The sequence below is a fragment of the Heliconius melpomene genome, chromosome 14 (assembly GCF_056956725.1).
Source record: "Heliconius melpomene rosina isolate 202511_hmr_F chromosome 14, ASM5695672v1, whole genome shotgun sequence".
In the NCBI taxonomy this organism is placed as follows: Eukaryota; Metazoa; Arthropoda; class Insecta; order Lepidoptera; family Nymphalidae; genus Heliconius; species Heliconius melpomene.
The window spans coordinates 4590082-4613165 of NC_140402.1; the positions used below are offsets into that span (position 1 = coordinate 4590082).

General features: G+C 30.5%; 1 protein-coding gene across 1 annotated transcript; it reads left to right on the plus strand.

Moving 5' to 3' along the window:
• Nucleotides 1-1590: 1590 nt before the first annotated feature.
• Nucleotides 1591-22678, plus strand: LOC146532062 (ubiquitin-conjugating enzyme E2 R2). Its single transcript, XM_085197139.1, has 5 exons — nucleotides 1591-2176; nucleotides 4540-4626; nucleotides 17081-17313; nucleotides 17768-17882; nucleotides 19695-22678. The coding sequence occupies exons 1-5, from the start codon at nucleotides 1997-1999 to the stop codon at nucleotides 19800-19802; spliced, it is 723 nt and encodes a 240-aa protein (XP_085053265.1). The 5' UTR covers nucleotides 1591-1996; the 3' UTR covers nucleotides 19803-22678.
• Nucleotides 22679-23084: the final 406 nt, after the last annotated feature.

Below are 23084 nucleotides of genomic sequence, written 5' to 3' on the forward strand. Positions count from 1 at the left end.
GTAAAGCTGGAAAAAAATTCTTTGTGTAAACACTTATCGTGCTATACAAAATAAAATAAATCGTTGTTTTTCTACATTACGATAAGTTATCCAGATGGAACGTGCTAAAATGATTTAACGTTAAAGCAGACAAAATATTTATAATACTGTTGATTTTTTTTAAATATATCTTGACATGCATAGACTAATATTTATAAAACAGATTTGTTATATATTGCATATATTTTCTTAATTATATTTAACTTCGTTTTACTTTTAATATGAATGTAAGTTATTGAGATTTATTTATTAAAGCGAAAATCAAAACCAAATTTAAAAGTTTTTTTTTTCAACTTTTTAGTCTCAAATTTATTTAACATCTACTAGGACACACTAAAAAAAATACTTATTTAATACCTTTAACAAAGTGCAAAAAAGAGACGATTGAGTTTATCTTTAGAATATTGTATAACAATCGTAACAGTCACTCGCTATAAAATACTAAAATAAATAATTACTTACGATTAAAATACAGCTTTATTATACAAACATTTATTTTATCTGTAATACACATTTTGAGGTTTAAACTTTTCTAAATGTCTTTTAAGCCTGACCGTGGCTACATACCTACTCTACCTACGAATGTAGAGCGAGCTAGCATCGTCTATTGCCCTTAATGTACTAATATACATAAAAATATTAACATGTCAGTGTTTTATAAAGAAAAATATTAAGTATATTTATAAATCCACCATTATTATTTTAATATCTGCGTAGGTATAGTGTTTTTCCCTCCTTAATTTGTTTTAATTTTTTTATGGGTGGTCATATTTATTTACAGCTGTGAGTCGAGCAAAAAGACTAATTTAATAAAGCGTATGTTTCATAAGATGAAACCATAACATTTTTAAATAGAAAATATATTTTTTAGAAATCGGATAAAGTCGAACGTCATAACTAGTAGGAGAAAATAAGCCTATGACGATCGTACAATCGATACCTGAAGGTGCAATCAACTTAACATGCTTTTTTATTTAAAGATAACGAAAAATGAATATTTTAAACACTTTTATTTATTTTAATTGGAAACATACTATAAACATACATGCTATTAATAAATATTATATATATAACTAGTTAAACTTCAAATTTAAAGTAAATAAGTTAAATTAGTTCTATCGATAATTAATTTTAAAAAATGCTATATTTTTCTAAATATTTATTAATAAAAAGGTGATTATAACTTTCAAGAGAACGGTATGATGACAACATCCACGTAACGTACTGAAAAATTTATACAATATATTTAAAGGAAAATGAGATTGTTCAATAATAAGTCTGTAATATCCAAAAATATAAATTAACAAATTCACAAATATGATTCACAAGTCAATTCCAATACAGAAAAATGACCCAATTGTTAACATGTAACGCCATCTCTTGATAAATTTAAAAAATATATATATAGTGCTGCCATCTATTATTATAATATTGGTTTATTAGAACACTTGTTACTTGTTAATTTCAATTGTTAACGCTTCCACTATCGAACACCAGATGGCAGTAAAAGCGCGAGCAGTCGATAAATGGCTGCGTGCGTCACATCGCTGCGCAATCGAGCACGGAAATAACTAACAGCTGTTCTACAATATTCGGTCGGGCAACTCAGGTAGCAGCTGTGTACAAGTGAATACGCTGTCGTTCTCCTTGGAGCTGCGATTGTTTAGACGTGGAATGGTGGCTCTCTCATTGTTTAATATCGCCTCGTGTTATTGACAACCAGTTTTTCCATAGTTTCGTTGAAGACAACGTGCTGGCGTCGGCAGTGCGCGAATCTTGCTATCCGTGGGCTACCCGCGATATGTTTACGAAAATTCTTTCATTGTTATTGTGAATTGGGACTAGTTGAAATGCCTCGTGTGTACGTGGACCGCGAGAGCTCCACAGTGTCATGTCAATAATCTACCTGTAGATAGCTATTTAATTTTCTATCGATAGTGAAATATAATTGTGAAAAATGTCTAGTACGGTACCTACCAGTTCAGCTTTGAGGGCCTTAGCCTTAGAGTATAAGAGTCTTCAAGAGGAACCAGTGGAAGGTTTTCGAGTAAAGTTATCGGGTGAGGACAATTTATTTGAATGGGAAGTGGCAATTTTTGGACCTCCAGACACGCTTTACCAAGGCGGATACTTCAAGGTAAGACGGTTCGTTATTGTGCACTCGTCCGTAGTATTTAAAAGTTAGTCAATTCTATTGTGCATTGAAATTGTAGTACATACTATGTATATCTTTTGTCTAATTTATATAAGTGTTATATTTAAAAATACCTTTATCTATGCAGAAAACTATATGAATATATAAAACTAAAGTAAATTGTATAGAATGTGGTATCAATAATTATTGTTATAATGTTCATGAAATAAATCGGAAATTTCAAAATATTATAAGCAATTATCTTCAAAACAATTGTTATCAGTAGTGATAATGAAAATTGTAAATATTTAGTTTATTAACACTCATGTATAGCAATGTACAATATCAGATAAAAGTACCATACAGACATTAAAAATAAATAATAATATATTTTTTAGATAACATTGACATATATTGTTTATGTACTTTGAAGATTCTATCTATAGTTATTATAAAAATGTTAAAATAACAAATTGTTGTTTGAACATAAATTTTTTATAACTGGAATGATTTGTAAAAGTTTTAGTTTGCTTACCCTCATTTGGTCCTTTCAAATAATTGTGTGTGTAATATTGCTGTATTATATTTTTATATTATACTTCTATTACTTCTATAATGCAGGGTAGGCAGAGGACATACTGATAAGGCACTCCATACTCACTCTGTGGGAACATGTTATAACTTGTAGTATGTTGATCAAGACAGTCACATGACTAATTACATAAAATTGTCATAAATAATGTTTAGACTCTAATTTGTGTAATTAGTTATTCCATATTCTATAAGAATATGCATATTATTATTAATTTGAAATTATTTTTTTCAAAGAAAGACTAAGCAAAGAGCAGACTTTTTTATTGTCATATAAAATTGTAATTGACTAATTTATTAAATAACTTACAACCAAAACTTCTTGACCATACTGTACTTATTATTAATAAGTACAGTATGGTCAGCAAGTCTGTAGACTGCTGCACAATTTATTTCTTTTTTTTTTCATTTATTTATGTACCACACAAAATAGAAAGTACAGAAAACTTATAACAACAGGTAAAATCTCTAATAGAGATCTCTACCAGAAACCCTTGAATGTAGGAGATGTTATAAGAAATGATTTGGGTGCGGTATTTTAATATTATGTTAATAATAATAATAATAAACCTACATACAAATATACATAGTATTAATGAATATTCCTATACCTACATAAATATACTTATACAAACATACACACATACAAACATATAAATATATACAATGACATAAAAGAGTTGAAACAGAAAAAGAAAATTAATAAAGAAAAAGACAAAGCGACTACTAAAGATTCTAATTGAGACGAAGAAAATGTTATTTTAGTTTGATTTTAAAAGTATTTAGAGATTTTGCCTGTGTTTGAGGTAACAATGAGGTAGCTTTTCAAGTATAGCATAGTAGACAACAGAAACCGTGTCAAGATATTTAGTGTTCAGGATCAGAGTATGCTAGGCATTGTCTACCAAGGAAATTAATTAAATATAATGATTCCACAAGTGGGGATCGAACCAGCATCCATTTTGTTTATAGTCAAACAGTGTACATTACTATAAATCATTTATTCTCCTAATAAAAACATGCACAATTAAAAACACAAACAAAAAATAGACAAATTATTTTCTGACATATTTATTTTTTAATACATTGATAGTAATTAGTTCTTTCTGCTAATGACAGTTTGATAAGGATGAAGTGATAAAAAAAATAGATGATGTAGGAATGTACCTACACCATTGTTCTGATACAGCTTTTATTTTGAACAAGTATTATTAGAAATGCAAAAGATAATTGAACATTTTTATTTCTACACACCTTATAAAAGGTATGATGGAAATAACAATTCCAATTTTATTATAATAAGAACTTCTTACAAAATTATTTAAGGTACATACATATTTTTAGTATTGTCACTATTTTTTTTTCCATTAAAATAAAATTAAAGCAGCACAACATAATATTTATGCTATTTTGTCATGACATACATAAAGTACTATTAGATAAATGTAATTGTAAAATATTTGCAACAAAAAATGGAGAAGAGAATGTCTTGACACTATGTTCTCTGTATCTTGCTCTACTGTATACTATGTGTAGTCCACAGTGATGTTAATAGTAATAAATGTTAACAGTTAAATATATATATATATATATATATATATATATATTTAACTATTATATAATATTTAACTAATTTATAGATTTAAAAATGTATGATATTTTTTAAAACCTAAAGATCAAGATCCTTACCTTAGTATAATGTGAAATATATTTTGTTTAGTAATTGTTTATATCAATATGAATATTGTACATTTTATTTTGTTTATTTGTTTCAGGCACACATGAAATTCCCTCCTGATTATCCATATTCACCGCCATCTATTAGGTTCTTAACTAAAGTGTGGCATCCAAATGTCTATGAGGTAAGCATAAAATGAGAATGAGTAATTTTGCATGAAATAGATTTATTTCTTTAATATTTTTATGTTCAAGGAAGACAAACCCATTTGAGATTATTTATAATTTGCTTATAAATTAATGAAGGTCATATCTTTTTTTTAATAGCACGATATTTTTAAGATGTGGTACCTACTTACTGTATAAATGAAATTTGAGTAGAATAACTAAAATTTTAATAAAAGTAAACTTTTTATAAACTGAAGACAAAAGACCCCATTCAGGTAGTAAGAACCAACCAATGTAACTTTACAAAAATAGTTTTAAATAAGGAAGTGTTTTCAATTATAAAAAAAAAGCTAGTGAAACACAATGTAGGGAAACTCAACAATGATATCTTAAGTTTAAATTGGTTTCTAGGTATTTTATCCTAAACCTCTTGTTATGTTAAGATAATATTCTTTTTATTTTTGTTTAATATCTGTATTTGTTAGTGTATCTGTGGCATTATAACTGCCAAATGGGTGAATGAACTTTAGCGTAACTAGAGATATTTTCTGGGGGAGACCTATGTAAATGTTTTTTTTTTTTATTTTTTTGAGGCAATTTTTTTGTAAGTAAAATTTCTGGGATGAGCACTAAACTATTCCGGGATGAGCATGTGAATGAATTACACACATATTATGAGAAATTGTTTGTAATGATTATTTTACAATTGAACTGGTGGTAATATATCTACTTACCACAGATTAAAACAAAAGAGTTAAAGAACACACTGAAATTCACAAACAAATTTTAGATTAACAAACAATATTACTACTTCTTATTTAATTAATGGTTAGTTATAATACAGATTTAAATGTTTTATTTACAATACTAGATATACAAGTAACAAATTAAATTTAACTCTAAAATCATATATTACATACTAAAATGTTTAATCACAGTCCTTGAGGGAATCTAACCAATTATATTTTACTTAGTTATAGAGAAGTATATTAATTTGTTTTGTGCTTTTTATACAAGTTAAAATTTTTATTGGAAATAATATTAAAAATAATATTAAATTTTTAATTGAACTTCTCATGTTTTTATTCAATTTTTAATGTTAGTAAAAAGTAATAAATTCTTATTAAATAAAATTTAATCTATTAAATGATATCTAAGAAACGATGCAACGTCAAACTTATCATGATTCACATCATACAGTCACCTACGTGTTCCAGAAAATGTTGACGCATCATTTTTGGATAATTTCTTGCTAATATATGAAACATTAAGTACAGTTGATTCTCGAGTACTTGCACAACTGGGGACTACTAGAGTAAAAATAAAAATAAAATTATGAAGAGTTCAAAATAACAAAAGATTAATGAAGATTCAAGCTTAATTATTTTAAATATTAGTACATTTATTCATAAAATATAATTATGATGTTATGAAAAGTATCTAGCAGTTACGCAGTTTTCTGTTGTATCTACAAGCGATTACAGGCAAAAAAAGTCACATAAATATTAATATGGTAAAAAAATAACATAAATTACTTAAGTTAGTCAACTTTAACGAAAGACTAAAATGCGTCATACACCCGCTCATGAACCGACAGGTCTGTTGGTACATGTTTTTTTTTAAAAAAACGAAGGATGGATGTAGGAACTCGGGAGGAAGGGCGGTCCGTGCTCCGTGCCCAGATTGGACTAACAAAAAAAAGGCTGAGGTTAAAATAGATACGGCTATGCTTGTCTATCATAAATACAAATTAAAAATAGAGAGTATAGAAGCCCGGACTTTCACGCAAAAAGTACTTAACGGATTTAGACAGAATAACACATAGGATACAATTTATATAGGTATGTAGATTTTGTAAAACTTGGCTATAATATAACAATAATTATAAGCGGGCGAAGCCGCGTTTGGGTTGCTAGTAAAACCATATATGTTACCAAAAAATTCAAAATATATATTTTTCATTTTTTCATAAAATTCAGTCGGTGTCCTCTCAGTAGGGTATATTATAATAATAAGATCGACACCTTTCAGATCGCAATCTTACGACACAATCTTCGTCTTTGACCCAGAGTCACCATTCTGTTCCATATTGAGTTTTGACCTACTTGTACTTGCTGCAAATTTTGAGACCGTGAAATCGCACTTTTTAGAAAATAAGAATAGAAGATAATAAATAATGTTAAACTAATCAATTATTTGTATGTAATGCGAAAGTATTTCATAAATTTATCCTTAACATTTGATATTTATAATATATATGTATTGTTTTGTAAGTTTGTTACTGTTGTGCATTCGATTCCAACTTGGAGGAAAGAAAAATTTTATGTTTTCACTACACCGTTCTGATAATGAAGCAAAGCGCCTTGAGTTCTGCCACTCAATACTCGAAAGCCTTGATAATTCGATGGAAAATGGAGAACGGAAGTGTCTTAACGCAAGATTCCCAAGGTCCTTTCTGTCTAACCTGCTATGTGCGGGATTCCAGCACGAAACTATAATAAATTTAATATTAATTTAGGAAAGTAGTTTCGAGTAGGATACTCATTTAGTTCACGTCAAACTGAAATACGATACTAAATATTTAAGCACGCCAATGGGTTTAAAATAAAATACGTTGGTTTAACAATACTAAAAACACGATTAAAACTCGCAAGACCGTGGCAGCGGGTACCGTTAGTTTTTATAAAGACCCGACTTCGTAATGTGGTGAGACAGGTCATCAAACTAAGGATGAATCACTCGTTGACACGACCATCAGCTAGAAATGTTATATTGAGATTTTAGTATTATATATTTATACTAGCGGACGCACGCAGCTTCGCCTGCTTATTTGCTTAGGGGTGAATTCTAATAAACCATGAAACACGTGTTCAATTAAATATTTTAAAGAGTGTAAGTTTCAAATTTTATAAAATACGCTGCCGATTTAATTTTTTTTCCATACAAACTTTCAACCCCTTATTTGCACCCTTAGGAGGTGTATTCTAAAAAACGACGAAACACGTGTTCAATGAAATATATTTAAGAGTCTGAATTTCAAAAGTTTATAAAAATCGGTGGCGATTTAAAAAAAAATCCATACAAACTATCAACCCCTATTTTACTGTTTTAGGGTTAAAATTTTTCAAAATCCCTTCTTAGTGGATGTCCAGATTACGAAAATAAACATCTGTCCAAATTTCACGTTTCTACTATCAGCGGTTACGGCTGTGTGTCTTACCTCAGTCAGTGAGGACAAGTTCTTTTAAATATATAGATTATATATGTTATAAAATAATATTTAATATTCTTATGTTAGTATAAATAACCACAAACGCGGTAAATTGAGTTATTATAATAATAATATAATAATTATTATAAACAGTGCTATTTAAATCAAATCATAATCATATAGCGAGACCAGCCGTGGCACTGGGGCACAAAACGCGACTGGTTGTGGGGGTTCGATCCCCAATCCAGAAAATGAAATATTTATTTAAATTTATATTCGTTTCTTCGCTCTGGTGTCGAGGCAAAGCGCGGCCTCCATAATAGTTATATTTAAAACTTGCAACGTGCACCAAATAAAAAAAAATACAATCGAATTGATAACCTCCTTTTCTTACAGAAGTCGGTTAAAAAATACAGTCGAATTGAGAACCTCCATTTATTTTTTAGAAGTCGGTTAAAAAATAGTTCACACATAAAAGTTCAAACAGGATATATAACCTAACCTAATGGTTGAACGACCCCAGCCTGCAACCGCAATGATTACTTAGTAACATAGCACTTAATTTGAAGCATGTGATTTAAATCAAAAGATCAATGAACCAGTCTCATTGAATCGAAAATAACATTCGCATACAATATAATCGATATTAATTAATTGTCATTCATTTTGTTTGGTGGTTACCTTTTACCTTATTCGAGATGTTTCGAAAGGCTTATTTAAATGGGAGCAGGAATTGGGGGAGACGTGCCCACTTTAGAACAGTCTGGTGCCCGCACCCTAGAAATTTTAGTAATAAAAGAAAACATATCTGTTTCAAGCTAAAATCCAGGCCCCCCCCCCATTTCTTAAGATTATTTATTAGCTCATGCTTATTTTATCCTCCTTGTGGGGCCATTTCAATTGTAGTTTACAGTCTTGATGTTATTGTTCTAGTAGTTCCAAGTATCTTATTATAGCCGCTGGAATGGTGGATATTACTCATGTTAACTTCTACATAAACACTATTTTTAGTTTATTCGTTATATATTATTTTCCTAAACTCGATATTATTCGATTTAAAATTAAAAGCTAACACCATCCTCGACCTTATAAGTATGAAAATTAGGTTTATTTTATATATAGACCTATCTGACCTGCGTCGCGATGGTCGCTTTGAACTTGTGCTACATTCACACATTTCTTTTAATAGCGGCGTGAAGCGATTCCATCTTATCGGCATGGATCGTGCCAAAACTTTCTTTAACAGCCACGTGGCTGTTGTTTTTGAAATAAAAAAAAACTGAGTTTTTTTTAATGCAATGTTATGTGGAAACGTAGTCGATAATACGCAGTATTGCTTCATCAAGCAACTAAATATTACAAATTATTGTATAAAAACATTCAGTTTTATGCTGTATCTTGTATATAGCAAGGTAGGCAGTGAACCTAGTGTCAAGCACTCCGTGCCCCACGCCCAATTATTTGAGTGGCGTAACTCAACGCCGGGCGTTGGCCTTGGTGGCAGTGCGAAGAAGAAGCCCTGCCCCAGCGCCACGACGTCCTCGAAACAACATTAATGTACCAAGTAACGTTGACAGCGTTGAAAGGCACGTCATGCGTCATCGAACCTTCGACCCACCCGTGGTGACGTCTCCAAGGTCTCACTCTGCTCGAAATATTCTAATACGTCTCGTTTTCCGCAACTTGCGTTACATATCCTTTTATACACTTCCTCAAATGTGTTTCCGCCATATTTCAAATTGCCATGAGACTTTAGTAAGATATAATATAAAAAATAATGGCTTATTTTAAATGGTTGTGGATAAAAACATAGCTTGTTTTATTTGGAGGACCAATTAATTATTTACTTTAATTAATCGAAGGATTTAAATCAAAAACAATCCCTGATTCGGGATGGACTTTGGAGCAGGTTACATAATAAAATTCAATTAATTAATCGATTGAATTTTACAAAATTATTAAATACGAATTATATTATATATTATTTATTTATTAAGTAAACTTATTATTGTAAAATTAATTTCCACGCAATTCATTTTGGAGGTCAAAACGCGCGCGTTTTCTTTGTGAGGATGCTCTGGGTGAACCGCCTGCGTATTTTTAGCTGAGCGAGGGCGACGCACTGGCAATCTCTTTATGCCTAATCATTATACCAACTGATAGTGCTGACCAATGACTAATATAACGTGTAATACTTTATATTTTACTTTAATTACATGTTTTTATGTAATACTAGCGGCCCGCTCGCGGATTCGCCTGCGTGAACTACGTTATTATTAAGTTCTGTCTCCATGATTACCTACGTCCTATAAGTGACGTCCATTAAAATTTGAGACTCCTAGCATTTGGACTAACAAAGTTTCATACAAACTTTCAACCCCAAAAACAACCCCTTAGAAGTCGAATATTGCAAATTCCCGTCTTAGCGAGCACCTACGTCCTATAAGTAACTCCTATGATAAATTTCAGATTCCTAGCACATGTCATTTCTGAGATTTCGTAATGAGTGAGTGACCTTTCGATTTTATATATATAGATTTAATTTAGACTGTTATATATTACAAAAAATATTATTAATTGGACTAAGAATAAGGACGGTTCTGATCTTTGTAATCTTATATTAATAAATCTAAATGTTGTTAGCCTAAATATAATAAGATATATTTTATAACATCAAAAAAATATCACATAACTATCGTCATTCATTATTTTGTGTATAATTTAATATGGAACATCTTTATCCCTATTACTTTAATATTTTAAAATCTAGTAAGAACTCAGACGAGTATACCAACCAAAATAGGAAAATGGGGAAGTAGGTCAAATGTGGAAGTTCAGGCGGCCGATCTGGTTTAGATTGTAACATTTACAACGGGTACCTACCGATGTTTATCTGGCACAACAACTGAAAGTACTTTTTAAATAAAATGAAATTAAATCAGCTTCGCCATATCCTGCACACAGCAGAGTAAGCAGTGGGAATCTAGTGTTAGGACACTCCGTTCCCCACTTTTCGCCGTTTTCTGGAGAACGCAACGCCGCGCTTTGCCTATATAAATTTAAATATATAAATTTAAATAAACATTTCATTTCCTCGAGTGGGGATCGAACCTACAACCTGTAGTTTTTACTGGCGTCAACAACTAAATTAAAGTACTTTTAATACATTATATTATTAATATTGAATAATGAAGTAATGCCCTTATTTTGTGGTTTTAATGTATTTGTACGTTCACCCCTGACAACTCGGTGATATATCAATTTGTTCTACGTTTTTCCTTTAATCTATAGTCCTATCAAAGTTAGGCAATCTCTAACTTCGGTATTTTTAATATAAATATCCCCGTGAGTGTAATTTGAACTCGCAAGGACGATGTTTTAATGGAATACGCTGAAATATTTTGTTTAAAATAAAAAACAAACGAGCCGAGGTAGTTGTGGTACAAGCGTTGTGACTGTTAACGCGAGGGTTATGGGTTCGATTCCTACTCGATGGAATTAATTATTTGTTCATATTTTCATTTCCTCTCTGGGAACCAGGTTAAAAGCGGCGTTTAGTTCCGCCACTTAACATGCCTTGAAAACTCGTCGAAAAGTGGGCAACGGAGTGTGTGAAATTGTATGACATTAACTCATTATTACTTTAGGGACCAAACTTCAAATATTTTTTAAATTATGTAATATTTAAAGTATTTAAAAGTTTTTATCGCCAGGACCTAACTATATCATAGAATGAAATAAATCTATGTCAAACTTGGCTTGCTCTCCTTATACCGTTAGCTTAGCCGTCTGGTGACTTTCACTATATCTTTGTTTTTGGTGCCAGTACCCTCTCTCTATCTTTTGGTGCCAGTGCCCTCTCTCTATCTTTTGATAATATGTATGTCGTTTGATGAAAACTACGCGAGATATCAGAAAATATATTTTAATCCTATTAATTATGCGCACACGCGTATATGCGCAGAAGTGACGATTAATTTATTACTAAGCTGATGTGAATTATTTGTTTTTCTCTAGGTAAACTACATATATACAAAATGTAAATATAATATACATATTTTTATGTTTTATGAGGCCAGTCTGTAAACGCGAATGGTTGTGGGTTCGATCCCCAAAAGGAAATGAAAAATCGAATATTTTCATTTCGTCGCTTTAGTGTTGAGGCAAAGCGCGGCGTTGAGTTCTGTCCCTCAACACGCAATGGTTTCAAAATGCAGCGGAAAGTGGCGATCGTAGTGTTTTAACACTAAGTTTCCTCTGGCTACCCTGGCTTGTGCGGGATACGCGAGCGTGAAGCCGATTTTTTCTTTCAAAGTATACACAGGGTGGAATTGTCAGCACCACTTTAAATGAAACCACAGTTTTAAATACTCTAAAAAGGCTTATATGTATAATTCAGAAAAAAAAAATTCTCAAAAATTAAAAAGTTATTTTTTCAAACAAAATAAGTAATAAAATTATCGTTTTAAAATAAAACACCATTTATTAAAATAAACACGCACACACTTAACTGTCAAAGCGGCAACGTCGCACAAGTATGTGTACGTCACACTAAATACAGGTATGGATAAAAATCGTGAAATGAAATAAAAATCCTACGTCCAAACTATTGAGGTACCTTGATTAATTTCTTTAGTTCTGGGTTTGAAATATTTTACCCTATATGTAGTTTCAGTAAAAGGAGCGCTGCCTCTTCCATCCTGCATATAGTTTAATATAATTTCGCCTCTAATGTATAGTCATTTCTGTAATCATAGCTCGACAAAGTAACTAATCTTTTGTAGGTAATTATACTAAATACATTTGTTAAACAAAGAAATTAATACCGATGATTCTTAATTTATGTATGTACCTATGCTATGAAGGTAATGTAATGTATGGCTCCTTGTTTGAAAATATTAGAAATTTTAATAAATTGTATTAATCCAATATATATAGCAGGGATATCATAGGAGACTTAGTGTTAAGGCACTCCGTTGACCGTTCGACCGTTTCGAGGCATTCAACGCCGCGCTTTTGCCTTGGTACCAGAGAGAAGAAGTGATAATATTGATAAGTAATATTTCATGCCTCTGAGTACAAATCGAACTCACAACCGTTACTTTACAATCACACGCTTCCACCTCTGAGCCATGACGGCCTCTCGTAATAAAGCAAATACGTGATCAAATTAGTATGAAATGAATTCAGCAATTTTTATTCTAATTAGTAGGTCATAGTCTAATTTTTAAGTGTAACGTGTCCTTGAAGAAATATCTTTACAAATATTAATTTATTATACCTACTTACACACTTTAACATCCAAACATGCAAATGCAACAGCACAGGTTGTCAGTTCGATTCCCAATCGAGGAAATTAAATATTTAGTATTTTCGTATCTTCGCTCTGGTGTTCCCTTTGTGCCCCAGCGCCATGACTGCCCTCAATTATTTAAATACATACACATTTTTTTACTGAAACAATCGTTTCTATTTATTTTATCCTTTGTAAATATAATAGATATATCTATCTATTTAGAAGTAATATACAATGCTTACAATGTTTAGTATGACAAGTATTTCGCGTTGTCTACTGATTACCGTAAAATTCTCCAACGTGTTTCACAAAAGGAAACAGCGGAAGAAGCCTATACAGTAGCGGTTCACCTTTACTGACTTAGTATTTATCCTTGGTTAACATAATATAAGTACTTATTAGTTATTACGAAGGTTCTTATATAAAACTAGCGGACGCGCGCAGCTTCGCTAGCTTATTTAGGGGTGAATTCTAATAAACCATGAAACATGTGTTCAATGAAATATTTTTAAGAGTCGATTTCAAATTTTATAAAATTCGGTGGCGATTTGAAGATTTTTCCATACAAACTTTCAACCCCTTATTTGCACCTTTTAGGGGTTGAATTCTAGAAAACCATGAAACATGTGTTCAATTAAATACTTTTAAGAGTCTGAATTTCAAATTTTATAAAAACTGGTGCCGATTAAAAAAAATCGACACAAACTTTTAACCCCTTATTTGCACCCTTAGCGGGAGAATTCTAGAAAACTATGAAACACGTATTCAATTAAATACTTTTAAAAATCTAAATTTCAAATTTTATAAAAATCGGTGCCGATTTAAATTTTTTTCCATACAAACTTACAACCCCTATTTCACCCCTTTAGGGTTATAATTTTTTAAAATCCCTTCTTAGTGGATGTCCAGATTACGAAAGTAAACATCTGTCCAAATTTCACGTTTCTACGCACAGCGGTTACGGCTGTGCGTGCGTCTTACCTCAGTCAGTGAGGACAAGTCCTTTTTGTATATATATATATATATATATATATATATATATATATATATAGATTGTGCTAGTATAATTAAAATAATATTTCAGTAAATTTCTTTTAAAATGGACGTTCTGTAGTAATTGTTATCGAACGTCAGTTCGTCTGTCCGTCTGTCACCAGGCTGTATCTCATGACCCGTGATGGCTAGACAATTAAAATTTTGACATATGATGTATTTCTGTTGCCGTTATATCAATTAACACTAAAACAGCATAAATTAAATATTGCCGGTTTTTATAGATAGTGGTACGGAACCCTTTGTGCGCGTATTTGGCTCGCACTTGGTCGGTTTTTTTTTGGATGTACGAGTAACTTTTTGAATGCGGTAATGAAAAATATCTCATTTATTTTATAGCAACGAGACGTTGCCATTTTAAATAGCGTTAATAACTTATCAACTTCACATGATATTCCGCACATAGCATGGTTGTTAGAGGTACCTAGTGTTAAAACAGTTTCCTATTTATCACCGAATTCTAGAGGCATTGCGTTGAGTCGCGGATCTCAACGCCGTGCTTTGCCTCGACACCAAAAAGAAGAAATGAAAATGTACATTTAAATAAATATTTCATTTCCCCGAGTGGGGATCGAATCTACAACCACTTGCGTTTACAGTCCCCTGCGCCACGACTGGCCTCGAGCGTTAATAACTAACAGATGTACATTGAAATGTTATTGCTATCCTCAATTTGTACCCTCATTTATTGGCGAACGTGACCTTCAGGAAATAAGGGCTCATTATGGACCAATGATACTGCTCTTATGTAACATTCAGTTTAGTTGAAATTGTAGAATACTTATAGTACTACAGTCTATGAAATTTACTCACAAATAAAATTTACATTTTGTTATCAAATTGGGCCAAAAGCTTAAAATGTAAGATAAGGGAATAAAACGTCACTATTATTTTATTATTGTGAATGTATATAAATGAAGAAGAATAGAGAATAGAAAAAAATGCTTTCAACGACTTTTTTATACATTTTTTTTTGTAATCGTAAGCGATGATATAATGATTAGGTATCATTAATTATATGTTGTCATTTTCCGTTATATATTTTTAAGACTATTATATAAACGTGCTATAAATATTTTATGTTTAGGAAATGCGGAATGTTACGTCAAGTAATTTCTTATTATGTGACCCATAGGTATATTTATTTTTTATATTTTAAATTTCTGGTCTATGAAAAAAAAATATATACCTATTTACAGTTTTAAAATTATTAACATTGATTTTTACTTTATTGGCACTATGTGACGTCGTCCTCTCAAAGTACAAACTACAAAAGTACACGCGATAAATGTGAATGCAACGCTCTATTCTCTCCGTTCTTAGCTCAACATTCTCTCTGCCTACCTACATCTATATGTGGGAGATGTGTGGAACTTAAAAAATAAATAAACAAAAATGAAATTGAATCTTACTAGTGGTTTAATTTAGTAATGGTATCTACCTATTTATTTGTAAATCGCAGCCAACTTCTACTAACATTTATCGATAATCCAGCAAACATTTTATCATTTGCTCAGATCTCAATCTGTCTTATATAAAAAAGGAGGAAAGGTTATTTAGGTTAGTCTATTATTATATGTATATAATGCAAATTTGTAATATTGACTAGGTAATATAAATGTAGATATACATTTTTCCTTTACTTTTACAAACCTTTCAATTTTACTGAGACTAGTGGTGGCGGATGGGCAATAAGTGTCATTGTAAACGCGACAGGTTCTGGGTTCGACTCCCACTCGGGGAAATAAAATATTCATATTTTCATTTCTTCGCTCTGGCGTCGACGCAGAGCGCGGCGTTGAACTCCACCACTAAACACGCAATACCTCCAGAATTCGTCTTAAGCGGCCCACTCGCACCTATCTTTTAAATATATCTGTTACGCAAAAATTAGAGATTTTCCACAACGCGTATAAACTGGCGGTGGTAACAATAAGTTTTATATAACCATAGTTACGCACTGCATCAGACGGGCCCGGCTCACGAAGCCCGAGATACCGTGAAGCGATAAATTGTATACCTTAGATAGATATAGATAGATAGATAGATAGATATAATAACTACAGGGAGAGGTGGCTTTGTAATGTTTAGTTTTTTTTTTCAGTTTCACGCTTTATCCCTAAAATTAACCCGTGAAACTAGTGTTATAAGACACTCTGTTCCCCATTTTTCGCTCATTTCTGTTTCCTCTAGTGGGAATCGAACCCACTACCTGTTTCATTTACAGTCACACATTCAGTAATTTTTCAACGATATCAAAGTTGATATTTATATAACGATTTATAATTTTACAATTCGTATACGTTGCGTGGGGGCCGTCCGGATATATTTAGGCGAACATTGATACGGTAAGAATAGATGAAAATAAACAGAATATTTTACATAGCAACTAAATCATAATAATTTTATTAATAAATCTAGATATTAAAATAATTTTATTTATATTTCTTTTTATGTCTATGCTCAAACGTTATGAAACAATTTATTACCTACTGCCAAGTACGTAAATATTGGGAATCTTTTATAACGAATTCACGACCTTCACCTTTGGTGAAAGCGCATATCTACTGCAGAGTGATTTTGGCGATATCTTCTACTGTACTTGAATTGATTTAATTATTTTAATTCACAATGCCTAACAAAAAAATTTTAATTAAAAAGATAAAGAAAATTTCGATTTTTTTTTGTAACTAAACGCTATATCTCAGATAACGAGGTAGGCGGAGGGAACCTTAAGTTAAGACATTCCGTTCCCCACTCTCCACCGCATTGTCGAGACATTGCGTTTAGACATTGCCACATTTTGTGAAGAATATTTATGCAAGTTACAAATATTTCTTATTTTCGTTTCGTTCGTTTATACGTACCAAATAGTATAAAGAAATAAAATCTATTTTTTTTTTAATTCCAGAATGGTGATCTCTGTATATCGATCCTGCACCCACCCGTAGACGACCCTCAATCAGGTGAACTGCCCTGCGAGCGTTGGAACCCCACGCAGTCGGTGCGCACGGTGCTACTGTCGGTCATATCTCTGCTGAACGAACCCAACACGTTCAGTCCGGCCAACGTGGACGCCAGCGTTATGTACCGCCGCTGGCGCGACTCCAAGGGCAAGGATAAGGAATATGAAAATATTATAAGGTAGTTGATCTTTCTTTTTTGCCTTTATTGTGTTCTTTGTTCTTGTTGTTTTCGTAAATTAAGCTGTTTTTTTTTTGGTTTTAATGAGGTTGTTTAAAATGGATTTCTTTTTAAAACATTATATGTAATTATTTTCTTTGTGGACATAGTGAACGTATTTATGTGCTCAGTTTTTAATTTTTACTTTTATGGTCAAAAGTTTTTCTCTACGTTATAACTAGTTGAGGAATATTTATATAACCAGAAGCAAATTTATATTTATGTTGTTACTATTGTTGTCGATATAGCTTATATGAAAGTTGTCAAAAACATGTACGATCGATGAGCGTCCTCACAAGCATTCCTACAGCAAACTAAACTATTGACTGAAATTTATTTTTACAATATATGTGCTTGTTATTTGTATTTATTTTTTAATAATGTTGTTCTAATATAATTCTAATTATAATTACAGGAGACAAGCTCAAGTGGCACGTATGGAAGCGGAGAAAGAAGGAATAGTAGTACCTCTCACGTTAGAAGATTATTGCATTAAAACACAAGTTAAATCTACGACACAAGAACCACAGGTCAGTTCATATATTAATATTTATAATTATATTCCTACTTCTTCGTTTATTTGCTGAACGTCTGGATGGATATAAACGCGACGGCTGTAAGTTCTATTCCAACTCGGGGAATGAATAGAATGGGACCAGGGTCGCTCTGACTATCTGTGGAATACAGCATTAAGCTAAAAAATATAATATTACCTAGTTACTTAAACAGTAAAAACTATATAATATTATTTTCTTCTTTTTGATATTGTGTAACTTGTAGAATTTTCGTGGTCGTTCTTTAAAACATTTGTCAAATCCAACTTTCTGGCGCTTATATGACTTAAGCTGATTTAAATCTTAAGATATATTTTATTATATTTTTATTGAAGAAACGATATAGTTTATCTTAACAATTTTTAACCTTGGAACATTTAATCAAAATATTAAGCTATTTAAGAACATAATTAATTTGTGTGTGACTTACCACAAAATACTCCTTAACATTTATTTTCTCTCTCTCTCTCTCTAAACCTTTGTATTTACAAAAATATAACTAATTTAGCACATATAAAAGTTAAAAAATATATTTGAACGAAACTACTGCTGTTACTAGAATATACTTTTATATATTAAATTTAAATGTAAAATTTTTGTACGATATTTTAATTAAAACAGTACACGACGAATAGGCGGACAGATGGTCTCTTATTTATAAAATCGATGCCATTGTTTGCATAAGGGATGAATGAGCTTAACAGTTGAGGTCTCGCTGTTGGCAACCTACTTTCAAAGCCGCGAGAACTTGCCAAATACCCTTGACATTGCTTGTACGTCTATTTAATATGTGAGACTATGGTTTTATTCTGAAGTAATGTTTTATTTTAATTTTTCGTGTAAAATGGCGCACTAGCTAAATAATATTCTGTTTAAAGATAAGTTATATATCTTTTGATCTTAGGATTAGGTACTACAAATAAATATTTTGTTTCTCAAATACAAAACAAACTTAGAAACAATAGAAAAACGGTAAAATTATTCTAAAAAATATTTACAAAAATTTGGCAAACGAAATTAGTTAAACAATTTTACTTGTAAAATGACTTCTCAGAATAATAGTAACCGTTAGCAAATTTTAATGAATTATTTTCATCCATTTTTTATTTTCAAAATTGTATAAAAAATTATGATATGATTCTATTAAATGCGAGTAATTTTTTATAATTTATATATGTGAAATAAAGATATCATGTAGGAAGAAGCACCGCCGTGAGTGCTATGTTATACAAAAAAGAACATTTGTCCAGTTCATCCTGTAAAAGTCTTATGATAACAGCGAGCAAAGCAAACAATGGCGAAGCCCCCAGTTTATCAATATTAATTTATATAACTCTCTTTCTTTCATTATTAATTAATGCCGTCGTCGTGGCGAAATAGAAATAGATTACATACAAACTACTGTAGTAGGTCAAATTCTGTTGCAATGGTTATTGTATTCAAAATATAGACAATTGTAATTGTTTATGTAATTACGAATAAGGGCTTTCCATATGTAATTCTGTAAATGAAGGTGGATTAAAAGAACAATTATTTTCTCTATTTACTATATAATTATCTATTAAGAAATATATTTAGAGACCAATGTTTCACGTTGTGTGTGTGAAAATTAATTATATTCATTTGCTCACTTTAATAATAAGGCAAAGCACGGTGGTGACACTTGCCACTGAGAACTAGAAAACGCAGTGTCTGAACACTACCTTCCCTCTGCCTACCTATACTATATACGTGATATCGTTTGAATCAAATTAATCACAATACTAATAACAACCAAATTAATTACAGCTGGACATGACAGATTTCTACGACGACGACTACGACGATCTCGACACGGACTCCGAAGGTGAATTAGGAGGTGAGGACGGCGACGACAGCGGCAATGGCGAATCGTGATACGTCACGAGGAATAGATCTCACGCGAGCGACGGTCGGACGACACGTTCGTTGTAGTTGGCATTTTGTAACTTCATTTACCGCCATTTTGGATTTGCGTTTGGTTTGACGATCAATCCGAATTCAATATTAAAGTATCATTTCATAATTTTTTGGTGAGTTAAAAGGAAATAATAGATGTTTAATATTATTTGAATCGTGAATTTAATTTTAGCTTTTTTTTGTGTCGACAAATTGTAATATAATTTAAGCTGCAATCGTCAAACCGAACGTAACAACAAAAGGAGAAATAATAATGAAAATGACTTGCTTTATTATATTTAATGTGCTTATCATTTCTGAATAATATACTAAATAAAAAAAATTCTAATCACCTACAAATTGCTTGACCAATAAAAAAATATTTACTGGGATTTGTAGTCCTAAATTTAAAGATTTACAAGTTATTAAAAGGTTAAAAATTTAAGAAAAATATCATATTTGATAAGAAGTCGTGATGAGAGTAATTTATATTTTTGCCACACAAGAAGGTCATTAATTTAATTATAATTGTATTATAAATAAACATAATTATCACCATTGCATATTAGAAAAATGCTTTATCATAATGGGTCAAGTATAATTGATTTTATATAAGAATAAAACCATTAAATTTGTAGATCACTGCCATATGTTGAATAAATAAACAACAAGTCATTAAAAAATGAATTATTGATCTTCCAAGTGATATTCATATTTTTATTTTAATAAATAATGACAAGTAATAATAATGAATATGAGATATAGTATGTTTTTTTTAAGGACTTTTTAAATCTAAATTGTATTATAACCTTTTGAATTGTATTATAACGTATTTTTTTGAAGCAATATTTAATATAGTGCTATAAACTATAAAGAAACAAATTATAACTTTTTGTTATTAAATATCTACTTAAAAGGAATTACTTCTAAGAGCAGACATTTGCTTTTCTTTTTAGTGTAAAGTTATTAATATAAAAAAATGCCAATTCTACTTTCGTACCGATAGTCCGCCGTTCGCTCTAACTGTATAGCTTAATTTTAATAAACTCCATTCAATAAAGTCATTTACTATTTTTTAACACAAGTTCCAATACTAGGGGCTATTGTTTTGATATAAGTTCCATTAGTAGGGGCTATTATTTTAGTAGATCAATTATTGCGATGTTCTTTTTTTTAATTTTCTTATATATCTGTGATTTTAATCAATTATTGCCTGATAATTGAACAGCTTCATATTATATAAATAAAATTGATATTATATTGAAAACTGTATATTTTTTAACAATTAATCTTGCATCATCTGATTATTTAGAATTTGTTAACAAAAATAAAACATCACAGTATTCAGTCCATCGTTGAACAGCGTCTGACTGTAACTGCAACGGTTGTGGGTTCGAGTTTCACTCTGGGAATGAATTCTTTGTATTTCGTCGCTCTATGGTCTGAGTATCAACACTAGAAGCCCTCAAATCGCTCTCAACTCTGAAATCCAGATCTTGAGAAGCTGTTTTCATTTTTAATTTATTATTCCATAAATAAATTGTAATATCTATGAATGAAAACCGCATCTCATGATCGATCTCAGACTTAAGGGCGATTTATAAATATGGGCTTGGTTATCTCTGCTTTCCCTGCTATGCGGAAAAGCGTGAAACTATTTGCTAATTCTATGAAAACTTTATTTTTTTATACAATTAATCTTAAATTATCCAATTAGTTTAAATAATAATTAATAAAACATGAATAAAATTGTAAACATCACAGTGTAATTTGTCTTACAATGTATATACCGATGTTTTAAGTCACATGAATATTAATAAAATGTACAGAGATTAATTGATTGTAGTGTTCAATTATTGTTCAGAAGTAGATATGCTCAAATCGAATGTGTATGATAATATTATAATAAATTCATTACAATTTAAGATATATTCAAAGAGTACATGCATATATACTTAGGATTACACAAACGAAATTATTTAAGTGTGTTTTAATAGTAGGTCTACAATAGGGTTGCCAACAGTAATACTATATGTTGTATTGTAATATATTTCGGGTATTTGTGCTATATATATTTGAAGAAATATAATACTATATCATCAATACACAGCAAACAAATTCTTTATTTAAAAAAATATGAATGTGCCTTTACATTAACTTTTGACTGACGCTGGTTTGTTAAATAGATATCTTTCACAAAAAGGTTATTTTCAAAACTAAGAATAAACGAACAGGGCTAATATCTCGTTAGTAAAAGTCCTATTATATACGATATTTCTTTGCAATGTACTATATCATTTATCTTATTTTGAAATATAACATTTTAACGGAAGTAATGTTGGCAACCCTAGTCTACAATAAGCTAGTGCTAGAGTTAAAGTTTAATAAACATCAACAATATTAGATTATGACTCTCTATGTATCTATTGGATTTATATTGATTGCTTTGATCTGAACACCTAACAACAATTTATTTTATTAGTTACTTTCATGATTATTCTTTGTTTTTATTCTAGAATGTATTGTGACTTTTTCTTAATTTATAGTGTTAATCTAGGAATGTAATATTGATGAAAATATGTAAACATTATATTTCTTTGATGTAATTTCTAGAGTCAAATATTTCATGTATATGTTTTGTTCATCTTATCTCGTTAATTGGAAATTACCATATAAACAGTTAAAAATATAAATACTTTGCTGATTTCATTTAGAGTTACAAAATCGTCCGAAATGTATCTTGTAATTAGAATAAGTTAGATATTAAGTGGTTTGGAAAATTACTGTAGGATGTCACGACAGTGTTAATTACATAAAAATATTCAGTAATAAACAGCATGTGTTTGGATGCCAAATTGATTTTCTTTTCTATCACTTTTCCCAATGCCTTATCTTAAAATTATAATATATTATAAGAATATATTCTACAAAATTCTAAATAAATACTTTTCAATTTTTAAGAATTGTTTTAGTTAATCTAATATTACGGTACATTATTTATGATGTATATGAGATATAAATATAGATATAATTTATAAATCTTGTAAGCTAGCTAGGTGCATGTAATAGGCAACGTCATTTTTAATACTATTACCAAAAAATATTTTAAAAATGAGTTTCATAATTTAACAAAAGTTAGGTATTATTTTTTGGACCTTAGTTACCTAGTAACTACCAAAGTAATCATCACCCAAGATCCATATTCCCTAATAGTACTTACTGGTGTTAGATGTATGGGCACAGAAACTTTTTGGTTTTTTA

Bases quoted from the DNA above. Each gene is read 5' to 3' on its own strand.
- LOC146532062 (XM_085197139.1), top strand. From the start codon at position 1,997: ATGTCTAGTACGGTACCTACCAGTTCAGCTTTGAGGGCCTTAGCCTTA. The intron at 4,627-17,080 runs GTAAGCATAAAA...TTTTAATTCCAG, and splicing joins GGCATCCAAATGTCTATGAG to AATGGTGATCTCTGTATATC. The intron at 17,314-17,767 runs GTAGTTGATCTT...TTATAATTACAG, and splicing joins GAATATGAAAATATTATAAG to GAGACAAGCTCAAGTGGCAC.